This window comes from Sinocyclocheilus rhinocerous, unplaced genomic scaffold (genome assembly GCF_001515625.1).
Source record: "Sinocyclocheilus rhinocerous isolate Xijiao unplaced genomic scaffold, SAMN03320098_v1.1 scaffold382, whole genome shotgun sequence".
NCBI classification, from domain to species: Eukaryota; Metazoa; Chordata; class Actinopteri; order Cypriniformes; family Cyprinidae; genus Sinocyclocheilus; species Sinocyclocheilus rhinocerous.
The window spans coordinates 1,934,201-1,958,538 of record NW_015642829.1 but is presented as its reverse complement, the minus strand read 5'-3'; the positions used below and the strand labels follow the sequence as shown (position 1 = coordinate 1,958,538).

The 24,338-nt window shown below is 38.6% G+C and overlaps 1 protein-coding gene across 3 annotated transcripts in view; it reads left to right on the top strand.

The window, feature by feature from the left end:
* Nucleotides 1-3,225: 3,225 nt before the first annotated feature.
* LOC107756791 (protein dopey-2-like) overlaps nucleotides 3,226-24,338 on the top strand; it is a 27,901-nt gene continuing 6,788 nt past the window's right edge. For 2 of the 3 annotated variants that reach the window (XM_016574060.1, XM_016574058.1), the window contains exons 1-32: nucleotides 3,226-3,388; nucleotides 7,401-7,575; nucleotides 9,169-9,350; nucleotides 9,777-9,947; nucleotides 10,891-11,080; nucleotides 11,222-11,320; nucleotides 11,438-11,561; nucleotides 11,945-12,054; nucleotides 12,243-12,354; nucleotides 12,447-12,564; nucleotides 13,688-13,807; nucleotides 13,896-14,004; nucleotides 14,090-14,299; nucleotides 14,855-15,177; nucleotides 15,771-16,174; nucleotides 16,286-16,356; nucleotides 17,026-17,223; nucleotides 17,752-17,904; nucleotides 17,983-18,083; nucleotides 18,197-18,387; nucleotides 18,705-20,367; nucleotides 20,504-20,603; nucleotides 21,051-21,221; nucleotides 21,328-21,453; nucleotides 21,541-21,675; nucleotides 21,879-21,934; nucleotides 22,151-22,255; nucleotides 22,543-22,609; nucleotides 22,794-22,947; nucleotides 23,100-23,182; nucleotides 23,390-23,499; nucleotides 23,714-23,863. In XM_016574060.1, the coding sequence (XP_016429546.1) occupies nucleotides 7,435-7,575; nucleotides 9,169-9,350; nucleotides 9,777-9,947; nucleotides 10,891-11,080; nucleotides 11,222-11,320; nucleotides 11,438-11,561; nucleotides 11,945-12,054; nucleotides 12,243-12,354; nucleotides 12,447-12,564; nucleotides 13,688-13,807; nucleotides 13,896-14,004; nucleotides 14,090-14,299; nucleotides 14,855-15,177; nucleotides 15,771-16,174; nucleotides 16,286-16,356; nucleotides 17,026-17,223; nucleotides 17,752-17,904; nucleotides 17,983-18,083; nucleotides 18,197-18,387; nucleotides 18,705-20,367; nucleotides 20,504-20,603; nucleotides 21,051-21,221; nucleotides 21,328-21,453; nucleotides 21,541-21,675; nucleotides 21,879-21,934; nucleotides 22,151-22,255; nucleotides 22,543-22,609; nucleotides 22,794-22,947; nucleotides 23,100-23,182; nucleotides 23,390-23,499; nucleotides 23,714-23,863 (6,047 nt within the window). In that variant the 5' untranslated portion in view covers nucleotides 3,226-3,388; nucleotides 7,401-7,434. The remainder of the gene's footprint in view (nucleotides 3,389-7,400; nucleotides 7,576-9,168; nucleotides 9,351-9,776; nucleotides 9,948-10,890; nucleotides 11,081-11,221; nucleotides 11,321-11,437; nucleotides 11,562-11,944; nucleotides 12,055-12,242; nucleotides 12,355-12,446; nucleotides 12,565-13,687; nucleotides 13,808-13,895; nucleotides 14,005-14,089; nucleotides 14,300-14,854; nucleotides 15,178-15,770; nucleotides 16,175-16,285; nucleotides 16,357-17,025; nucleotides 17,224-17,751; nucleotides 17,905-17,982; nucleotides 18,084-18,196; nucleotides 18,388-18,704; nucleotides 20,368-20,503; nucleotides 20,604-21,050; nucleotides 21,222-21,327; nucleotides 21,454-21,540; nucleotides 21,676-21,878; nucleotides 21,935-22,150; nucleotides 22,256-22,542; nucleotides 22,610-22,793; nucleotides 22,948-23,099; nucleotides 23,183-23,389; nucleotides 23,500-23,713; nucleotides 23,864-24,338) is intronic. The other variant, XM_016574059.1, reaches the window with a different exon arrangement.

Below are 24,338 nucleotides of genomic sequence, written 5' to 3'. Positions count from 1 at the left end.
TCAGAAACTGCCTATTGACAGCACCCCAGATTACAGCCCACATGAATGCTTCTTGGAGTTCAAGTCATATTTCAACATTCACAGTTCAGAGTAGACAGAGTCAGGCCTTCATGGTAGAATTGCAGCAAAGAAACCATTACTTTGGAAGAACAACAAGCAGTAGGGACTTGTTTGGTCCAGGAAACACAAGGAAGCGTCAGATCAAATTCCGATAAATTGGCAGCTTTTCCCATTCTGACACCGAACTGTCCTTTGGTCTGATAAGTGCAAATTTGAGATTTTTGGTTCTAACTGCTGTGTCTTTGTTAGACGTAGAGAGGGTGAACAGCCGGTTCCTGAATATGTGGTTCCCACTCAGAAGCATGGAAGAGGAGGTGTGATTGTGCGTTGCTGATGACAGTCAAATTTGAGTCAAAACTGAGGGCACACTTAACCAACATGGCTACCACAGCGTTTTGCAGCGACATGCCATACCATCTGGTTTGTAATTAGTGGGGCCATCATTTGTTTTCCAACAGGACAATGACCCCAAACACACCTCTAGGTTATGTAAGAGCTATTTGTCCAAGATGGAGAGCTTAATCAGATGGCCTGGCCTGGCCTCCACAATCATACAATCTAAATCCAATTGAGATGTTTTGGGATGAGTTGGACCAGAGAGTGAAGGAAAAGCAGCCAACAAGTACTCAACCCCTCTTGGAACTCCTTCAAGTTTGTTGGAAAACCATTCCAGGTGACTGCCTAATGAGGCTGACTGAGAGTGTGCAAAGCTGTCATCAAAGAAAAAGGTGGCTACTTTGAAGAATCGAAAATATAAAACATATTCTGGGTTATTTAACACGTTTTTGTTGACTACGTAATTCCACATTTGTTCCGTCATAATTTCAAAGACTTCGGTATTAATTTACAATGTTGAAAATAAAAATAAAGAAAAACTATTGAATAAGGTGTGTTCAAACCAGGGGTGCCCAAACTCGGTCCTGGAGGGCCGGTGTCCTGCAGAGTTTAGCTCCAACTTGCCTCAACACACCTGCCTTTAAGTTTCTAGTATGCCTAGTGAGAGCTTGATTATCTGGTTCAGGTGTGTTTAATTGGGGTTGGAGCTAAACTCTTTTGGACTTGGACAAACCTTATCTAAGTTTTCATCTTGACCAAAGATCTACGTTCATCTATATATAGATCAGTGAATGTGCCATTGTGATGTCATCTAGTGACATTTAGCTACCAGTTTTAGCTACTTTAAATTGAAAGCAGTTGGCAACACTGCTCTCTCTCTCTCTCTCTCTCTCTCTCGAAATTTTTAATCTTTTAAACCTTACTACCTTTGCAATCGAGGAAGACCTTAATGCCAACACACCAAATGTGTGGGTGTTAATGCAAATTTATGCCCTAATTGACGTGGGAAAATTATGAGGGTAAAACACTAAAGATTTTTTTTTTCTTTTGCATTGGCAACACTACATTAAATACTATATTTATATTGGCTCCTTTTTTAGTTTTGTAAATTTAATTCCACATGTTGGTCTCTATAAATGATTTATCGATTTTAAAATTATCCACCGACTTCAATTTAGCAGTTGTAGTTGGTCATTTCTCTGGGTTTTCAAATATTTCTTTCTTTCATTAATATGAACGTTTTTTTTAATTGATCTTTATCTGATGCCTTGGATCATAAATTTTCACTTTGAATAGGGTTGCTTTCATTGTCATTTTCTCATGGTCAAATTTTTGAGTTCATACTAAACACGAGAGGGCGCCAGCAACTTTGTACATGGAATTTGATCAGTGTACGCAAACGGTACTCATTTCAGATGAGCTTTGTATTTCTGTCCTGTCAACAGTGTTTAATATTTCTTTCATATCTAACCAGTTTCAACCCCAGAATAAGAGTGTAGACCATTGTGTTATCTTCAAATACTTTAGAACTCAAACAGCGCGCAGGATAAAAAAGCTGCTTTGCATAACCACATAGAAATAATTAAAGGGCAACCTATTGAGCTTTTGGCCTACTATTCAGTATCTGGATTGCCATTTTTCAATAGGGTAAGTGTTTTGTTACTGAGAGCTTAATTTATAACTTAATTACGCCATTTAATTATACCAGTGTTTACTATGAATCTGCAGCAAACAGTGAAAATATCTTACGGTTTCTGCAGGTTCTCACTGGGTCAACTTGTGTTATACGGATTAATGCTCTTTCACAAATAGCCTATACTATTTAATGTTATAAAATAAGTATTTTATGCCCACTAAAGTGGCATTTATTTGATAAAAAATACAGTAAAGCAGTAATATAGTGAAATATTATTACATTTTATATAACTGCTTTCTAACTGAATATATTGTCAAATGTCGTTTGTATTCCTGTGATGGCAAAGCTGAATTTTCAACAGCCATGACTCCAGTCTTCAGTGTCACGTGATCCTTCAGAAATTATTCTAATATGCTGATATGGAGCTCAAGAAACATTTCTTAACATCAATTTTGAAAACGGCCTTGCAGCATAATAGTTTTTGAAAGCCATGATAAATTTTTCAGGATTCTTTTGATGAATATAAAGTTCAAAACAACAGCATTTATTTGAAATAGAAATCTTTTGTAATGTTATTTCTTTACTCTCACTTTTGGTAAATTTAAAGCATCATTGCTAAATAAAAGTATTCATTTCTTCTTTTTCAATAAATAAAAAAAGAAAGGTAATGTATTACATAGGTCCTGTGACATTTACATAATGTTACATATGTATTTGTCTGACTGTTCATCCATCCATGTTTTCAGTTGATTGTCATGCAGCTACATCTCACATTAAAAGTCATTTATGGTGTAACGAGGCCTTGGTAAACTATGCTTCATAATATGTCATAGTCAAACGTTGTTTTCACTAATGCGCTGATGGTCAGTCAGCCGCCTCAAAATGTGTCAGGTTGGTGCAAGAAATGTAAACAGATGACATCCTGGAAGATACCAACGAATGGGGTGAAGCTGGCATAGAATGTAGCCGTCTAATAAATACAGTGTTTTCGCCCAGCACTAAAACGGGTTCCAAGTTCAATAATAGTGCAAATAACCTATCTTTATTTAAACGAACTCAATATAATTTAGGAATGCAATAAAAGCGTATAATAATGTGTTTCACCGCCACACCCCCTCTGTCATCGTTGCATGGTTCGCCCCCCTCCGCCCATCAGGAAATGTACACAAATTAACTGTTTGGTGGAAATCAGCTGAGCGATTCAATTCCTGCTGGCTACAGCTTTGAATATTCATATGACGCATCTGTCCTCTCGCTCGCTTTTTACTGTTTTTAAACTGTCGATTTATCTAAAATCGTGAGGTTATTTGGCACGAGACCCTGTGATCTGTCGACCATCCTGTTTTGCTGCCGTGAGTGAGTCATTCAGTTCTCACAATAACATATGACATGTTGTTATGGATGTCATACAATTTGAATGGGTAGTTTATTATAAATATTGTACTAATAGTATATCTGTAATCATGGCTGTAGTTCAAACAGAAGATTTATATGCGATGATGGATGCTGCATATTGTTCCCCCAGCAGTAGGTGAAAAAGTTTTGTTAAAATGTGTATTTCTTTAGTTTAATTTATTATTTTTTATTTAAATGCATTTAACCAACCAGCATAATGCCACACGTTTTCCGTTCCACACGCTCCAAATGTGCATTGTGAATGGACAGTGATTAAGGTCACGGCATAAGGGTTTAATACTCTTAAGGATGAATATGCATATGATGGATATGATGTTCTGTGTGGTAGTCATGAAGTCAATGGATGCAACAAGGACAGATTTAAGTTACATAACAGGTCTCTGTATGTTGTGTTGCTTCACATTTGCTTGAATGAAACTGTACTCAAACATTGTGAAAGAAATATAGAGAATATAGAGACCCCTCCTCCATAACCGCTTAAGTTAAGGCCTACGTATTTATCACATGCACATCTATAGCCATTTGCTGTACATTTCTCTGGCTCCCGGTGCACTGTTTTCACTGGTATGCTGCTAAGAGGAGCACTATTAATGACCAGATCAATAGACCAATATCATTACGCACAACTTCGTACCATAAATACATGGCCTAGCGAGAGCTGGTTGTGTATATGCTTTGCAGAGTGGAAATGGACAATTATACATGACATTTACACTAACGTTCCAAAGTTTGGGGTCAGTAAGTTTTTTTTTTTTTTAAGTACTTCTATTAATAATTTTGCTTATACCTTTGTTCAGCATGAACACATTAAATTGATCAAAGGTAACAGTAAAGACATTTATAATGTTACAGAAATAAACACTGTTCTTTTGAACTTTCTATTCATCAAAGAATCCTGAAAAAAAGTATCAATGTGTTTATAACTGTGTGTATATAAGATGTAGAAACTGGATAATAATAACACTGTACACTCTCAGAAAAAACGATGCCACTGGGACAGTAGTACCTTTTTCAAAACTTTTATACCTTTCGGGTACTAATATTTGGGTACTAACATGTAAGGTACCAATAAGCACTCTTGGGTAAAAAAAAAAAAAAGGTTTACCTTCTGAAAAAGTACCACCCCAGAAATTTTGTACCTGTTTTTTTTTTGTTATGTGTAATTTTTAAGACATAACTAATCACCATCATATTTTTCAAAGCTGGTTGTTGCTTGTAGACTTTTTAATGAGCTGCTGTTATAATGATTGTAAGCTGCTGCTGATATTAAGAACAAAAGCCAGGATAATTGTGTGAGTGCTGCTATATTGTGTGTGTTTGCTATTTTAGCTTTGTGCCTCCCCCTGCCAGACACAGAATCTCTTTGATGTGTGAATGAAGTGCAGGAACTGAAATTAGTAGGCCTACTTGATATTCAGCAGCTTACTAACTGGACTGTAATGAGTCTAAATCCATCATAGGAGTTGTTGTGTGCATTTCTGTGTGGTAAGAACAGAAAGCTGAACAGGTAGTATTAAGAGTACTGGTAGACACGAATCAGATTGTTCAACAGGCACGTGTTTTGGGGTTTGCTTTTGTCTGTTAAATCCTCTGTAAATCTCTAGATGCCCATTTGATGCTCATAGCATCAGATTGAACAGATGTAAGTGTCACAGTGTGTGTTTGTATGCGTGTATGTTCTCAGGGCTTTTATCACTGGAGAGCTAACAAATGTCACCATATCTAATCAGAGACCATAATCTATTTTACACTGTCTGTTGTTTTTGGTGTGTATTTATTTGTAATGTCTGTTTCTGAGCTGGCCAACATAGAATAATGCAGATGCATTTTCTACAATTATTTTTGCATCATGCCATTTGACTGATACTGGTTATGTTCAGAGTCATTGCTCTGCAATTAATCCATCCATTTCCACCAGTCTGACTCATTTAGGCTGATTTGCAGATTTGTGAATATGATTACACTGACAGTGTAATCAGCCAATCATGGTGCTATGAATGTACTGACTCCTCTCATGTGATTTATCGCCCGTATTTTCCTGCATTCATGGCATTATTAGAGGCTCTGTGAGAACAATGAGCTCAAGGGAGGCAAAAGAGACTCTGTGTCCCTCTGTAATCGGCTGATGTCTCTGTTGGACAGAATTACTTTAGAAAAATGAGTGGATTATATGCTACTTGCTTTGATTTATTTTTGTACTGTCAAATTTTTTTTAATCATCCTATTTTTTCAGAGGGCAGAAATTGAGTGGAAATGGAAGATTATTAATGACATTTACACTACCGTTTGGGGTTCTTTTGCACTTTATCTTAATTTTTTTTTTAAAGTTTCCACAAAAATATTAATCTGCACAACCGTTTTTAACTGTGGTAATAACAAGAAATGTTTATTGAGCAGCATATCAGCATATTAGAATTGATTTCTGAATGATCATGTGATACTGAAGTTTGGAGGAATGGCTGCTGAAAATTCAGCTTTACATCACAGGAAGAAATTACATTTTAAAACATAAAATTATATAAACCGTAGTTTTAAATTGTAATTGTATTTTACAATTACTGTTCTTACTGTATTTTTTATCAAATAAATGCAGTCTTGGTGAGCATCAGAGGGCAAACTTTTGAACAGCAGTGTACATTGTTTCAGGCACTGTGTTTATACTCTGTTGCCATAGTCTCATGTTATAGATGCACTTGGTTTACACAGAATTGTCTGTTTATTGTGGCATGATTTTGTTCAGCATCATTTATATAGTACACCATGTCACAATGAAAAGCTGCTCTCTTCTTGCGCTTAGGTTTGATTCAACTTCAGCACAAAATCTGGAAAATTGTTTAAAGAAGTTGCTAGGGTTGCTTACTCTCCTTACTCCCAGCCCTTTAACATAAGTCTCTGTGATTTCTGAGAACTAAATATGCCTTGGTTTTCTCTCTTCATATACTGTAGTTATTTTTTTTCACCCATGTGTTGGCTGTGAGGTAAAAATCATTAGCCTGATTGCTTATAAAAGTGATAGCACACCGCTCCTTAATAAGCCACACATGATTTGAAGTATAATTCATGTGTGCAGCACACGGTTTAACACACAAGGTTAGGGGTTTGTTCAAACCCAAACAAACGCATGCACCACTATAGCTATTCACCTTTTGTACATTTCTGTATCAGAAATCGATTGTCTTTAGCAGGATTTCACTGTACTTTATTATGCATTTGTTTCTTTGTGCAGTCAAGAGTTGTGATGCAGAATTTCTCCTGATCAGTCTATTTTGTATAGGCAGATTCTAAGCATGCTGGGACGTGAGCATCAGAGGGCAAACTTTTGAACAGCAGTGTACATTGTTTCAGGCACTGTGTTTATACTCTGTTGCCATAGTCTCATGTTATAGATGCACTTGGTTTACACAGAATTGTCTGTTTATTGTGGCATGATTTTGTTCAGCATCATTTATATAGTACACCATGTCACAATGAAAAGCTGCTCTCTTCTTGCGCTTAGGTTTGATTCAACTTCAGCACAAAATCTGGAAAATTGTTTAAAGAAGTTGCTAGGGTTGCTTACTCTCCTTACTCCCAGCCCTTTAACATAAGTCTCTGTGATTTCTGAGAACTAAATATGCCTTGGTTTTCTCTCTTCATATACTGTAGTTATTTTTTTTCACCCATGTGTTGGCTGTGAGGTAAAAATCATTAGCCTGATTGCTTATAAAAGTGATAGCACACCGCTCCTTAATCAGCCACACATGATTTGAAGTATAATTCATGTGTGCAGCACACGGTTTAACACACAAGGTTAGGGGTTTGTTCAAACCCATACAAACGCATGCACCACTATAGCTATTCACCTTTTGTACATTTCTATCAGAAATTTCACTGTACTTTATTATGCATTTGTTTCTTTGTGCAGTCAAGAGTTGTGATGCAGAATTTCTCCTGATCAGTCTATTTTGTATAGGCAGATTCTAAGCATGCTGGGACGTGACTGAAGCATGATGGATCCTGAGGAAGCCGAGCTTCTGAATGACTACCGTTATCGTAGTTACGCAGCTGTCATTGAGAAGGCGCTGCGGAACTTTGAATCATCTAGTGAATGGGCCGATCTCATCTCCTCACTAGGAAAACTCAACAAGGTAAAGTCTGGAGAAAACAAAGCAATACACTTAGGTTATCATTTGCTTTAGTTAAAAAACAGAATAAATATGAGCAACTCTTTAAAAACTCTTTCAGCTCTTTACTGATTTCTGTTTTTAAAAACTCAAAAAGCTCCACAGAACAGTTTTTACATGTTTCAGAGAAATCAGTTTGTAAATGTCTTACCTATAGTTGCACATTAAACTGTTAGAGAAGTATTTTAGAATTAAAAAAAGACACACTTTAGCTTTACTTCCCTCTGCAAGTAAATGAGGACGTTTGCTTAGTAGAGTTTGTTTATTTTTTTAGAGAAGTGAGAGACTTTCCTTTATGATCTTCGGTACTGTTGAATGAAGGCGTTGGGTATAACATTACTGCTTGACCTCAAACACATCACACACGTTCAAAGTGCAGCTGATTTGAATAGGTTGACCAGGACTTGTGTACACTGTCCTTAAGATTAGACAAATACTTTTCATACCAACCTTCCACATTTTTTTTCAGAACACATTTCCATGTTTATGTGCAGATGTGGGGAAAAAAAACTGTTGTCTTATTTAAATTTCTCTCTTTCTCTCTATATCTCTTTGCATCCCTGTTGAAAAAACCAGCATATGCTGGTTAGGTATGTTTTGACGCTGGGATGCTGGTTTATGCTGGTCCTTTGCTGGTTTAAGCTGGTCCTTTTGCTGGTTTATGCTGGTCATGTGCTGGCAAAGGACCATCTTAAACCAGCAAAGGACCAGCTTAAACCAGCAAAGGACCAGTTTAAACCAGCAAAGGACCAGCTTAAACCAGCAAAGGACCAGTTTAAACCAGCAAAGGACCAGCTTAAACCAGCAAAGGACCAGTTTAAACCAGCAAAGGACCAGCTTAAACCAGCAAAGGACCAGCATAAACCAGCATCCCAGCGTCAAAACATACCTAACCAGCATATGCTGGTTTTTTCAACAGGGATGGCATGTGATTTTCTTGTTTGCTCAATGGGACTTTCCGGATATTGAGTTACAAAACAACGTGAATATGAGTGATACTATTAGGTTTTGTGTATTTGTATCAGATATTTGTCATCTAACATGATGCTATGATCAACAGTCTCCTTTTTAACACACTCAAAAGTATGTTCATTTTGTATATCGGGTGACATTATTGATGGCATGCTTGTAAAACATGTTTCAAGTGCTGTGCAATAACAAACTAAGCCCAGTCCCTCTTCTGAGCTCTTGTTGGTAGTTTGTTTGAAACCAGTTCAGCAAATGTGGTTGCTGAGTGCGATATGTGTTGAAGAGTGGAAAGCTAGTGACTTGGATGATTACATAAAACTGTTTAAATACTAACTTTCATTAGTTTTTAATACTGGTATAATCAATCTACAAATAACCTTGTTTTAGTGGTATAGAATGTGTATGTATGTACAATCATTTTCAATCACTTTATATATACACTACTGTTCACGTTGGAGTTGGTAAAAAAATTTTTACTATAGATTTATATCGATATCTATTGAAAATCATTTAAAAGCTTTGACCAGTCAGTATAATTTTGCAGTTATTTACATTGTCCATCTTACTTCCACTCTTTGTGTTTCTCAGGCTCTCCAGAGTAATCTAAAGTACTCGCTGTTACCGCGGCGGCTGATCATCGGGAAGCGTCTGGCTCAGTGTTTGCATCCTGCCCTGCCCAGCGGTGTCCATCTCAAAGCACTTGAGACCTATGAGGTCATTTTCAAAATCATCGGCACAAAATGGCTAGCCAAGGATCTCTTCATATACAGGTTGGTGTCAATGAAGAATACTGGTTTAATTTTACATAGAAATGTGAAGGCCATATTTCAATGGCCTTCCCCCAAAAAAATATTTTCCATATTCATGACAATTAATCACATTTACAGCATTGCAGAAAATGTTAATAAAGTGTATCAGTAATATCAGCATAAATTAATATTTTAAATTATATTTTATATGATATAAATTTATTAATATATTTCACATTTTTATGTGAATTAATAGTATCTTATAATAATATCAATGCATTTTTTAATTCTAATAATGAGAATTCATACAAATTAGGCAAAACGTATGTTGGACTATGGACTATAACTGACATTTTGTTGACAATTTTTTTTAGATTCACTTCCAAAGGTGATTATGGTGGTACTGAGATTATTGGTGAAATCATTTATATGTTCATGTGTGTACAGCTCAGGGCTGTTTCCATTGTTGGGTCATGCAGCGATGTCGCTGAAGCCGGTTCTGTTGACGCTGTACGAGCGGTACTTCCTGCCTCTCCAGAGGGCGCTTTTACCCAGCCTGCAGGCCTTTATCATGGGCCTACTGCCAGGACTGGAGGAGGGCGCGGAGGTCTATGAGAGGTGCAACTTAACACCAGACATGATTTTCAAATGGTTGTATCTCAGCCAAATATTGTCCTATCCTAACAAACCATACATCAATGGAAAGCGTATTTATTCTTATGAAAACTGACCCTTATGACTGGTTTTGTGGTCCAGGGTCACAAATGATTTTCATGTTGACACTCCAGAGATTTCATCCTAAACTTTCCTAATATTTCTACAACATACTCACTACTGTACCCTGAACTCCATTTGTCACTTTCACTACAACTGTGCCTCAATTAATCCATAACCAATTTAATGTTAAGTGAGATTACATTGATTAACTTGGAGTAAATGTATGCGTCCTTATTGATCTTAAAATTTAAGTTCTTGTGTCACTCTTGTAAGTGGCCCAGCAACATTTTACGAAAATTTTTTAAAATAAGTTCTTTAAAATTAATTATTTAACCACTTTAATAGACTTACATTAGTCAAGATCTAAAGTTTGTCAGAGAATATGTTGGAAGACAACAGTTGCCAACTTGGAAGGTCAGGAATGTTTTAAAAGGCAAGCTTAAAAAACATGGACTAAGCATTGACTAATGTTAGAAGTTATTGTTTGAAAGTGTTGAAAATGTTACATGAAAATGTTAAAAACCCTATATTATTTAAACAATGTTACTGAAAGGGATCGTCCATCCAGAAACTGAAAATTCGTTCATCATTTACTCACCCTCATGTCGTTCCAAACCTGTATGACTTTCTTTCCTCTCTTGAGCCCAAAAGATATTTTGAAGAATGTTGGTAACCCGACAGTTTCAGTTCCAATTGACTTCCATTATATGGACAAATATATGACATGAGGGTGAGTAAATGATGACTGAATTTAAATTTTTGGGTGAACTATTCCTTTAAGAAAATGCTGCGTTATCATTACAGCACGTGTTATTGTTTATAACTGTCTTTCTTCCTGTCTCAGGACGGATGCGTTGCTTGTAAAGTTGTCAGTGTTGGTGGGTCAGTCTGTGTTTTATGGGGCGCTGTGGGGTTCAGTGCTTATATGTCCTCTGGTACGGCTCCCAGCCTCCCTCTTCATTGTGGCACACTTTGACCTCTCAGACACTGCTCGAGAACAGAAGTATATGCTTGGGACAGACCACAGACTAGTGGTGAGTGTGTACTTTACAGACTGTACTTTATTTCCTCACAGCTAGTCGTTGGGTTCAAATTACACATGGCGTCTACTCTGATGAAGGTCTGTCGTTTTAAAGGAGTTGCGTTTAACTGAAATGTACATCTCTCTGCTCCAGGTGAAAGCTGTTTGTCTTGCCTTACAAGACTCTAACGTTCTGGTCCAGAGAAACATGCTGGAAATCCTTCTCTACTTCTTCCCTTTCACATCCTGCCAGGTTATCCCTCTTCTTTTTCTTTCTTTCTTCACTTCCATCTATATTTGTGTAGTCATCACACATGAACTTGTCCCAGACGGCCTGTAAAACATTTTATCAAAATAATCCTATCTGTAGGATCCTGAGGAATGTGCCTTTCCACTAAAGCAAGATGAGGTGATCAGTGTGGTGTCTGCTGCCTCACTCACTCTGCTCAGGAGAGACATGTCTCTGAATCGACGCCTCTACGCATGGATGCTCGGTACCGCTGACAAATTTCCAGAAATTAACAGAATACCACAGAAATACTTAAGTACTGTTTAATAAGATAAATGGCACTTATTTATTAAAAGTATAGTTTGGCCCAAAATTGAAAATCCTGAATAAGTGATTCTATGGATGATTAAGAGAAGTTTTATTAAAGGAAGAGATCTTTTATGGCAATTTTTTTTTCCTTTTCATAGCATGGAAAAGAAAATTCTGCTAATGATCTCATTTTTCTATGGAAGAAAAGTACAGTACATACAGGTTTTGAACAACATGGTTGAGGGTTTGTTTTTGGATGAACTATCATTTTAAGTAGTTTTCTAAATTTTCGTCATGGGTGTGTAACGTCTTAGTATTTCCATATGTGTGTATTGTCAGGCTTAGACATCAAAGGAGGAATGGTGGCTGCAGACTCCAGTCGCTTTAACACTGTGGAGGAATACACTGCATTCTACTTCGGTACACACTCCAGAGAATTACTGGTGCAGGTATAGAAGATAACACACTCTCACTCAAGCTCAAATTACATTACATAACAGCTTATTCAATACCCCAAAGTAGAGCTTTTCAATTAGAATTGCAGCTGATTTTCACTTAACACATTCCTTATATGTTAGTGTATGCATTTTATACATGCATGGTGAACACAACTCATATTTTGACATTTTCTACATAGGCTGTGGTGAATATTCTGAAGCAGAAAGATATAGAGGCCAACCCAGACAATCTAATAGAGTATCTCAGACCGTTTCGCATCATCCTTAGTCTGCTGGACAAATCTGAAATAGGTACAGACACCCACGTGGTTCAAACTTTAAAATGCTTTACTTTGGACCTGTTTTACATAAATATTTATATTTCTGCATTCTCCCACACACAGGGCCATTGGTGTTGTCTGATGTGTTGCTGGAGGTGGTCAGAGCTTTTTACAGCTACTGTAAAGTGATGCTGGGAGAGGACAGTCTCAACTCCAGCCTCAGTGGCAGCCAACTCGACAGGTAAGAGAGAACAAATCAATGCTCATATTTTTACAGTGCACAAGTTTACCTGTAGCTTAACTAGTAGTAGAGAATTGTATTAACAACACTGGTGTCTTGGTTTTGATTCCCAGAAATCACAAATATTGTCAGGGTCCAGAATTGACACTCAGAAAGGGTCAAATACAAATAAAAACTGGCTTTGGAGAGTAAACAACTAAGGGATAATATCCTATCCAATCATTATCCTAAGTAAACCTGACATGGTGATCAATGACTGCCAGACTGTACATTATCCTACGTATTACATGCCCATTTACCAAATAAATAGACATGAAATTGATTTGAGCTTTGTTTATATGTGGCTGCCGCTGCAGAGTGCTAAAGGCGGTCGCACATCGGACGAGAAGCACCGCAACGCGCCACGTCTTTTAAAATTCAAACACATTGTTTTCTATGAGTGTACACATAACGGCGGTGTCGTTCGGCGTCTGTCCATGGCACCCAGCTACGTCGTGTTGTACTTGTTGTATGAATTGTTCTAGAAGTGGCGCGCCGCTGCGCTTCTCGTCCGATGTGCGACCCCCTTAAGAGACATGTGAAACTGTTCAGAACTTGTTGTCAGGGATAACAGTCATATATCCTGTTTAATGGTTTATTACAGAAAAATAATTGACTGCAAAATGCTCAATTGATCAATCAGATCTGAACCCTTTGTATATAGATGTATATTTTGAATTTGCTGTAAATGGATATACACTACTGTTCAGATGTTTGGGGTCAGTAGGAATTTAAAAAAAGAAATCAATACATTTATTTACCGAAGATGCATTACGTAGCAGCATGTTTACATTGTTACAAAGTTCTGTTTTAAATAAATGCTATTCTTTCAAACTTTCTATTCATCATAGAATCCTATAAAATGTTATTTTAAATTATAATCATTATAATCATATCATTTATAATATAACTGTTTACTGTATTTTTTGATCAAATAAATGCAGCTTTGGTAAACATAAGAGACTTCTTTAAAAAAATCGTACCTACCTCAAACTTTTGAGCGGTGATATGGATATACAAAATGAATTAATAATACGTGAATGAATGCTGTTTCTGATTGTTGACTGTCTACTCATCTGTGCAGTAAAATCAAGGAGAATAAAAATTCCTCAGAGATCATAAAGACCGTCAATATGCTTGTGAGTGCAATGAGCAGCAATTATCTCTGGGACTATATGACAAGGCATTTCCAAATCTGTCTCAGGTAAATAAACACAAACCCATAATAAACAGCATTGCATGAACGAAAATGAGATGATGTGATAATGTCTAGTGTTATGGTTGTTTCTCAGCTCACTGAGTGATCCAGCCGGGAAGCATCCATCTAAAGCCTGGAGTAGCCCTCCCTCAGTGACTGAACTCTCAACGCTCATTATCTTCCTGATGGATGTTATTCCTTTGGTATGATCTGGTGATTCATCTTTGGAAAACTTTTTCCAAATTTTTGGTCGTTTGGTCTCATTCCACTTCTTGGCTTTGTTATTAGGAGCTTTATGCCGAGATTCAAACGCAATGCCTGCCACAGATGCTGGGCAGCATGCTGCAGTCGCTGCGTAGTCACATGACATCCCTTAGCCTACAGGAGCTCACGCAGGCCTTGAGAGCATGTTTTAAAGTGCTCAGTAATATCCAGATGCCAGTGGCTTATAAGGACATGGAGGCTGAATCACAGACGCAAGATCTGGAGCAAACACGGGTATGATGGGTCAGTTTTACTGTACACTATCATTCAAAAGTTTGGTGGTTGGTATGATTTTTTTTTATGTTTCTCTTATGTTCACCAAGTAAAAACAGTAATATTGTGAAATTTGACTACAGTTTAAAATAACAATGGCAAAGCTGAATTTTCAGCAGCCATTACTCCCTCCCGTCTTCAGTATCTTCAGTATCTTCAGTATGATTCTTCAGAAATCATTCTAATATGCTGATTTGCTGATCAGGAAACATTTCTAATTATTATCAGTGTTGAAAACAGTTGGGCTGTTTTTTTGATGAATAGAAAATTCAAAAGAACTGCATTTATTTGAAAAAAAAATTTGTAACAATGGAAGAGTCTTAACTGTCACTTAATGCATACTACTGAATAAAAAAAACTTTATGACCTCAAACTTTTGAATGCTAGTGTATATTTTTACCACTGCATTTAGTGTATCATTTTGATAATGAGACAATTTAAGGTTTACATTTAAATGCCATTCATATTATGGTTTGGAAATTTGTGTTTTAAAGGGCTCTTTTTGTACAAATATAGATTGTAATGACAGGCAACAATAAAGTCAAGGAAAGTGACCAGGTGAATGGTAACCATGATGACAGCTCCAGTGAGGTCGGTCTGAATGGACAGGAGAGACAGGAGGCGGAGCCAGGTGTAGTTACATATCCTGCTTTGCACTCTGAAGACAGTGGATTAGGCCTGAGCGCATCTCCATCTGAACAGCACCTCCTGCCAGGCCGTAATGGATCAGATGCTGCTTCTGGTGTGAACCCTGAAGCAGAGGACGTGTGGAGAAGAGGAGGAACTATAGAAAACATGTCCAAATGTGTGCAGGACATACTGGCATCTGTGATCACAAGGTAATTCAGTGTATACTGTGTGCCCAATATACATATTTTCGCATGGAATACCGAAATTACTTGCTAGATTTGACTAAATGTGCATATACAACCAGAACATACTGCAAGGAATTAGTGTATTAAGTGTAATTTTTACATATCCAGTTTAACATAATTGGATTAAAAAAGCAAAATACAGTTTTACTGTGATAACTGGATGGTTGAAATACAATGCACATAGTGAGGTAATGTGACAATAATGTAACATTTGGCATTACATTTTCATTCATACTACTTTTTAAAATAGTATGCAGTATACAGTGTGTATTGCCCAGATTCTAGTAAGCAAGTGGTTCGGAATCTTTTTGACTCTAAAAAGACTCTTACAGTTTTTTTGTGATTTACTGGATAAGGATTAATGATAAGGATTTAAAAAATATATATTTTTACTCAAAATGTAAGTAATCCATCTTGGAAGTTTGTTGAGGGCCCCGGCTCCCTGGTTGAAGATGCTGCTAGTATTCTTTTCTGGCCCTGCAACTAGCAGCATGCGTGCTCACTGTACTTGCCTTTTCTTTTTCTCTCTCTCTGTCTCGCTCATGTTCATCTTTCAGGCATTTGTTAGATGTCGTGGATCCAGAGAAGAAGAAGAAACAGGAAGCAGCAAATCAGCTAGATCCTAATGCTCCTCCTAGAGGCAGTAAACGGTCTCCATTGAAACGGAAAGGCAGTCGAGACTTGGGTCTTATCAAAGACAGACTTGCTGAGTTCTTTAACCCTAGTAAACTGAGGATCCATGCCCTTCATGGGTCTTCTAGAGATGGGGATAAAAACCACAGACCAGCAGTGTTGGAGTGGATGGGAAATTTCCAGTCAAAGAGCAAAGGGGAGATATCGGAGTCATGCCGCCAGGCCTTCACCGTGGTCTGCCAACTTCTACTGGAATGCACAACATTTCCTGTCTATTTTACTGAGGAAGAGAACCAAGACCTGCAGACATCTATGTTCAACAAGACAGGTAAATAAAATAATTGTATTCCACTTCTATGTTAAACTATGTTTTTTCATGTAGCATGTCACAGCACATAGATATGTTTTTCTACAAAAAACTGAGTGCTTCTCTCCTCAGGGATTGAGGGAACCCTTCCTGACTGGCTGAGGTCCTTGATGACTCTGTGTTGCCTGACGAAAGACTACCAGGTACAAGTTCTCAATGCTGGAAATTAAAAGGTATAGTTCACCCAGAAATGAAAATTCTGTAATCATCTCGACCTCATGTTGTTCCAAGACTGTAGGACTTTCTTTCTTCAAAGGAACACGCAAGAAGATATTTTGAAAAATGTCTCAGTGTTTTTTTAATTGGAAGTCAATGGACTCCAAAGTTGTTTTGTCCCCAAAGTATGTTCTTTTGTGTTCTGCAGAAGAAAAACAAGCCTACAGGTTTGGAACAACATGAGTAAATGATCACAGATTTTTAAATTTTGGGTTGAAAACTAGCCCTTTTAGTTGAACAATCATTTTTCTAGACCTAAACAGTAATAAAACTTCCCATAAACATTTCCACATAAATATCTCCACCATCTACCAATGTTCTGAGAAACAGGTAGTCCCACCTCCAAACCCTCACTATTGGTTGAGTCAGAAGTTGACATGTCAAACAAGCAGAACAATGTTTGATAGCGATGCACTGTTTACAATCTTCAGGAGAGTCAGCCTACGAATGGTTACTTAGAGTTGCCACTGCACAGTGAATTGGGATAGGACAAAGTATTTTGTCATGGAAAAATGACAAATGGATTTAATTTGTAATTTGTTGCATTGCCAAAACTGAATCATTTCATATTAAATCTTTTTTTTATGTGTCTGTAGGTGCAACATGTTGCCATCTCCTCTTTGCTGGAGCTGATCAATCACTCTCAGTCTTTAGCCCTCGTCATTCAGGATAAAAATCAACGTTATAAGAACTCGGATGCGAACCCACTCAGCGGACAGCTGCAAATGGTCACCCTGCCTCCCATCTACCCAGCTGTTCTCAAAACTCTGGAGGATTCTACAGACTTTTACCTGGTAATGCACATTATGATTTACAGGTGGCATTTCTTATAGCTTTATCTGTTGTGAATTGAATATGATATAGAAATGGCTAATTCCAGAGACATTACAAGGGTCAGGAAATGGACCGGATGGATTTTTATGATTTTTTTTTTTAATAAGTGGAAGTCCTGCATTTTAGTTAAAAGAGCTAATTGCCCTTTTGATAGAGGCATCACTTATTTTCCTTTTATCCTGAATAGGTGGATGTATGTTAGCTGGACTAGCATGATTTGAGCTTAAAAAATAAATAAATTATGATGCTATGTACAATTTTAGTGCTAATTTGGCATATGTTATTAAAACTTAATATTGACTGTTTTAATAACATATTTTGAGGTTTCAGTCTTTCTCCATTCAATTAGATAGGAGTTGTACTTGTGTACTTGTACTTGTCTACATAGAAAATAGCTGCCAGAGGGTGTCACGAAGATGGAGAGTGATCTGACTTCCTTAATGTGACTTCTTTTCTTCACTTTAATTCTCTTTTTATTTCTCTTGTAGCGTGTATCTCAGGTTTTATGGGCTCAGCTTGACACAGAGCGTAGAGAGCATCACGTATCCTGTGTGGAGCTGTTCTATCGGCTTCACTGCTTGGCTCCATCTGCATCTATCTGCGAGGACATCATCTGCTTGGGTTTACTCAGTGGAGACAAGGTACTGTATTTCCCTCATTTAATACATCTACACACACTCATAAACATTTATTAAAATGTGTATGTGTATTCGTGTTAGGTTGTGTGTCTAGAGGCGCTCCACAGGTTCTCAGTTTTGTGGCACCTGACGCGAGAGATCCAGACCAATCGCAGCACATCTCTCAACCGCTCCTTTGACCGGTCATATATATATTTTTCTTCTTAATTTAAATACTTTGCGTACTTCAATAATATTTGCCCATATATTTGTGCCACATACACTCAGTGTTCACTGTATATTTCTGTATTCTCAGGTCTTTGTTTGTGGTACTAGATCGTTTAAACAATCAGGATGGTAGTGTTAGTGCCGCAGCACAGAACTGGTTGGTGCGGGCTCTCTCCCTCAGTGATGTGGTCCGTATCTTGGAACCGGTGCTGCTCTTACTGTTGGACCCAAGAACACAGAGATCACCAATACAAAGCATCAAACAGAATCTCTCTGTTGGTATGGAATCAAAACACACACATACACACACACACCAGATCAGTACATGCAGTGGTACCTGTGCTTGAGTTAGGAAGTTAAATTTGAGGGGTCTTCTGTATAAAAACTAAAATGAAACAGAATTAAGCAATAAAATTGCAATCAGTAATTAGTAATAAATTCAGTTTAAATTGTTGTACAGCGATTATAAGTATGGACCATGGGAAATAACATGAAATGGATGTAAAATGAAATGGAGGTAATGGGCATGATGGAAATGATGTCAAGTGATGATATTTATATTCTTGGGGTCTGATTTTACTGTATATGTGATTTAGGTAATTTAAAGGCACTGACCTGGAGAGACAGATCCATCACAAAAAGTGCTGGAGACAACATGACTCCCGGTTGCCAAACAGGAGAAAGCTTTGTCAGGCGCATCACCATAGTAGACCGTGAAGCATTGTGGGCAGAGTTGGAACGAGATCCAGAACTAACACCTCCAGACTCCCCAACAATGTCTCGGAGTGAGAGCGAAGAGACTGAGGGAGAGGATGAAGAAGTAGGGGAAGAAGAGGAAAGTGAACACACTGAATCTGCAGACACTAGTGGCACTCAGAACTCCACTGAAAACTCCAGCTCAAGCTCCGCCCCTTACTTGCAGCGCCATGACGATGGTAGCATTGAGGAGGAGGGTGTTACCAACGGCCTGCAGAGGGTGGATTCAGAACGCACGCAGGTTTCGGATTCGCTCTCAAGTGATGAAGACGATGGCCAGTTGGAGGCCATAGCCAAGTCCCGGTTGCTCAAGCGACAACGGGAGAAACGTGAGGCAGTGGATTCACTGTTCCGCCATGTTCTGCTCTATAAGCAGCAGTACGAGAGCAGCCGAATTCTCTATGCCTTCACTATTTTAGAGACCATCCTCCGGACAAGTGCAGGGCCATTTGTGGAGGCTCTCTCCAGTACTTCTCTGGACTGCAGCTCCATTGCCCATCTCAACCTCATCCAGAACCTTCTGCAGAGGCACCGTCAGGCTCAGGACGGTGGCAGCTTCTATGGGCGATTGCAGACCTCAACTCCACCAAGTGGACCCACTCCTGACCCATCCCAACCAGCATTTTCTCCTCTCCATTCACCATGTTCTCCTTCTTCTCCACCAACTCTTCTGCTAGAGCTACTCACCTGCCTTTGCATGCGTTATCTCCGCTCTCACTATCCCTCCTATGCTAGCATTCCCACTCGCCAACTCCAGGCCAATCGGGAGGTCCAGGTGAAAAGCGTGGAGGTGCTGACAGAGTTGATGATCCAGTTGGTGTGGGTAGCCCAGCAAGCTCAAATCGGAGAAGCAAAGGGAACTGCTAGCCTGGAGGCGGTGCACAACCTTCTTTGGGGCTATAAGGTGCAACAGTATGTCCTTCTGATGCTTTCCGCCTCCATGATTGTCTGCCAAAGAGCTGATCGGCCAGACCAGCATACATTGCCTGAAGAAGACCAGGGAGGAGACGTAGGTGAGATCTCAGAAGAGAGCCTGATCAATTTTGGCCGGGATGGGATCTGGACTGAGCACCCTCTTCAGATTGCCCTATTGAAACTTCTGAAGGTTCTTATTGTATTGGAGCACCATGTGTGTCCACCACACACCAAAGCACAAGATCACGATCAAAGCCATTCTAACCCACAGCAACGCGCAGAACCTTCAGCCTTGGCTCGAGAGTGGCAAACAGCTGTGATGTTCCAGCAGTCCATCAAAGCAGTGCGTTATGTAACCAGCCAGCCTATCACCGCTCAGGGCATGTTTGTGTCAGCAGCAGCCCGAGCTTTGCACCCGCAGTATGGCTGTGCCATGCACCCAGCCTGGGTGACTCTGCTATGTGAAGTGTTGCCGTATTTAGGACGATCACTGGCCATTATTGTATCCCCCATAATTGCCCAGATCTGCAGGAACCTGGACGAGCTTGTTAAACAGCATGAGCATGATGGAATCAAAGCTTCACACAAGTAAGTTATGTGTGTGGTTGTTTGCGTTTGTGTGAGAGTGGGTGCACATGAAGTGTTTGATAAGTTTTCAATAAATACTCATTGTTTTATTGCAACCATAGCTTGAATTGGGTGCATATTTTGTGGTTTTCTTTAGTGGTACCTTAAAGAGGGAGAACATAGCACCTGACTATCCTCTGACACTACTGGAAGGACTGACCACTCTCACACACTACTGTCTTCTAGACCACAGGAAAGTAAGACATACAATCACCTGCTGAAGAAAATAGTGGCGGATCCTGGCATAGGTGACATGGACATTCACCTAGGGAGCCAAATTCCTGTTGTGTCATCCACCATACATAGCTTCACAGGGTCCGTTCACACTGACAAGACAATGACTACTGTCTTGTAGGTTTCTAGTAAGTGTATAGCATTGTGGGTTTATTTGCAAAAACTGTCTGCAGTTTGTCTGCGTATCGCTGTCAGTGTGAACGAATCACATCATAAAATTCTACCAAATACTCACCTTTTGCTAATGTACATCCACTGACCTACAGCTGTAGTTGCAAGCAAGTCGGATCTTGTCATGGGCATCAAAACGCCAGGATCGCCACTGAACATGTTGGTCTTCAAAATCTTCAAAACACTAATGTGACTTATATTATAATATAATTGTTTTGGGGGTTTTGTTTGTTTTGTAGACAGCTGCAGCCTGTGATGTTCCAGACCTACGAAATGCTAGCAATGCCATTCTGGAGGAGTTTCCGCACATGATTAGCAGCATGGCCTTACTCTGGGGAGTGGTCAAGGGCTGTGACTCCACCCATGGCAGCAGAGCCTCACCCACCTCTGTGTATTTTAAAGGCACTAAGGTATATCTGATGCTTGAAGTAAACAAAAACAATTTAGTTTACTTAAAGATGATGCTGTGTTGTTGTCCGCTTAGTGGTGCCAGTCATGTGTTTTTGTTTTCTGTAGATCTTGAGGCAAAAGGTTCTGGAGTTCTTAATGCCACTAACTCAGCAGTTTGGGGTGCAGGTCATGACCTCTGTGGCCACTGTATGGAGTAGCAGGAAGAGTCGCAAAAGACGTTCCAGAAACAAGGTGAACAATAGAAATCAGAATGCAAAAATGGCATCATCCAATAGCGTCTGGAATTACGTTTTAAAATGTTTGTGTATGCATACATAGATTTTACCAGATGCTAGTGATTCTCAAATGACCTTGGTGGACCTAGTGAAGGCACTAAACACACTCCGTACAGACACCATACTGCAGCTCATTAGAGAGGTGGTGAAGAAACCCCATCAGATCAAAGGAGACCAGGTACTGCATACACACATTTACGTAGCTATCTAAATGGTGACATTCCATATAAACATCTGTTGTTTTTATATAAAGCTAATTTAAAAAGACTATATCTTAACCCTAAGAAAAAGCCTTTGGCATTTTTACAATTAAAAAAAAATGGTACACATACACAGACATTTACATCATGTATTAATGTTCACTCTCTTTCTCATTATCAGAAGACTACATTAGTTGACATTCCAGTGCTACAGTTCAGCTATGTTTACATTCAAAGGTAACGGTTTCAATTGACATCATTCTCTTATTTTAATTGTACCTTATCTTACTTGCTATCATACAATGTAATTTACTTTAAAACGACCAAAGTCCAGTGAACTGTTGCAATCCAATTCATGCCAATGGCTAAAGTTGATGCTAGTTTCTGTTCAATGAAAGGTTAATGTTTTTAGTGGAATGTTAATGGAAATGTCCTGAATGGTCTTTTTTACAGTCTCACCGCTCAAGCTCTTCAGGAGAACATCAATCCTCTCCTCTCTCTGCTCAGAGAATCTGTCCAGCTTAACCTCGCCCCTCCTGGACATTTCTTGCTCCTCGGGTAAATAAAATAATGTGGCCACTATTACAATTTCTCATACTTGGGGTTAGAGATGTGAACAAACCCTGACTCTAAATATTAACCTTTGGTGCATAACTTGTCCTGCACTGTTTGGTTGCCAGTGCAAATAGATCAGTATGAAACCGCCTAGTTGTTTGATCCAACATTTCAAGAAGGCAGTGAGAAAACTCTTATAGAGATCTCTTATTAATTACATGAAACAGTTGTTATTGAAAGGTAAAATGTCTTTTGATACTCTAATCTCACTGTTTATTTTGCTGTTGCAGCATCCTTGATGACTGTGTAAATAGACTTCCCAATATCGACAACAAGAGGGATACTAAAGAACTGCAGGTAAGACCGGTACAGCGAGTGACAGCAAAACCAGTATTTTGTTGATATAGTAAGTGAAAACTAAAAGTTTAAACAGACTTATATCTTACTGCTCATTGTCTGGATTGCTAAGCATGAGTAAAACATTACCCAACATATTTCTTGACCAACTTGTTAAAGTACATAATAATCGTACCTTCAACAGGAAGTGAGCCAGCGCATACTAGAAGCGGTGGGAGCTGTGGCCGGCTCGTCTCTTGAGCAGACTAGCTGGCTGAGTCGTAACCTGGAAGTGAAAGCACAGCCTCAAGTCTGTCTTCAGGGAGATGAAGATGACCATGATGGCAATGAGTTAGAGGGTAAACCTACGCTGAAAGACATATGCTTTTAGTAGAATGCCCATTGTTGTATTGCAGTCATAATCTGATAATAATAATGAAATCCTGAAACTGTATTGCCTACTGGAAGCGGAGGCAATTTTAAAATGGATTCTGTTCTGTCTTTCTCTCAGAGTGTGCAGGTCAGGGCAGCGCTATGGTGTCATCTTCAGCACCATCTGTATTCAGCGTACAAGCTCTTGTTCTGCTGGCTGAGGTAAGAAACACACACACTCAAGATTCAAACTCAATGGTCGCATATGCTTAAGAATTTGTAGCAATAATGGAAAAAAAATGTAATGTAAGCGCAATGTACATATGGCAGTATTTGTTGTACTGAATTTAATTTATGCTGACTTAAAAAAATAGACGGGTAACAAGATGCAACAGATGAACTGTTTCCACTTGTGCTCATTGTTTGTAGGTCCTGGCTCCTCTTTTGGACATGGTCTATCGCAGTGATGAGAAGGAGAAAGCCGTGCCTCTCATTTCCCGTCTCATGTATTATGTTTTTCCCTATCTAAAAAATCATAGGTGCGTATGCCAAAGATGCACTTCAGTTGAAAATATACTTGTGGTCATGACAAATACTGATTTGTATTTAATTCAAATACTTTGGTCTATTTATTGTTATATGGCAGTGGTCGTATGTATACATATACAGTATATGGCAGTTTTCATTTTCAACTGCTACTCATTTTTGATGTTTCAATAACTGTTTCTCAATTTCTATCTTTCTATCTCTCAGTGCCTATAACATGCCTAGTTTCTGTGCGGGTGCTCAGTTGTTGAGCAGTCTGAGTGGATATGCCTACACTAAGCGAGCTTGGAAGAAAGAGGTGCTGGAACTCTTCATGGACCCAATGTTTTTCACAATGGAGTCCTCGTGTTCCTGCCAGTAAGATGGACACTTACACAACACTCCAAATTTTTGAGGCATGCCGATAATGTCAAAATGCTAAAATATTGGTCAGATAATTTGCCTGGCCTATTTACATTACCGGTCAAATATTCACCAAGGCTGCATTTATTTTATCAAAAACACAGTAAAACAGCAATATTGTTTTTTATAAAATATTATAATATTATAATATATCAAATATTGTTTTCTATTTTAATATATTTTAAACAGGGTGGCCGCGGGTCCTTAAAAAGTCTTAAAATGTCTTAAATAAAGTTTTCCTAAAATAAGGCCTTAAAAAATCTTAAAATGTCTTAAATTCTGATTCAGTAGGTCTTAAATATTTTTGGTCACATTACCACAAAAATGTCTCCAGTCTAACGGACCCAGTGAGTGTCCATCAAGAGTACTCCCCCCCCCGCTGTAGTTACCGCGTCATCAGAGAGAATTGCGGTTACAGAATACAGTCGAA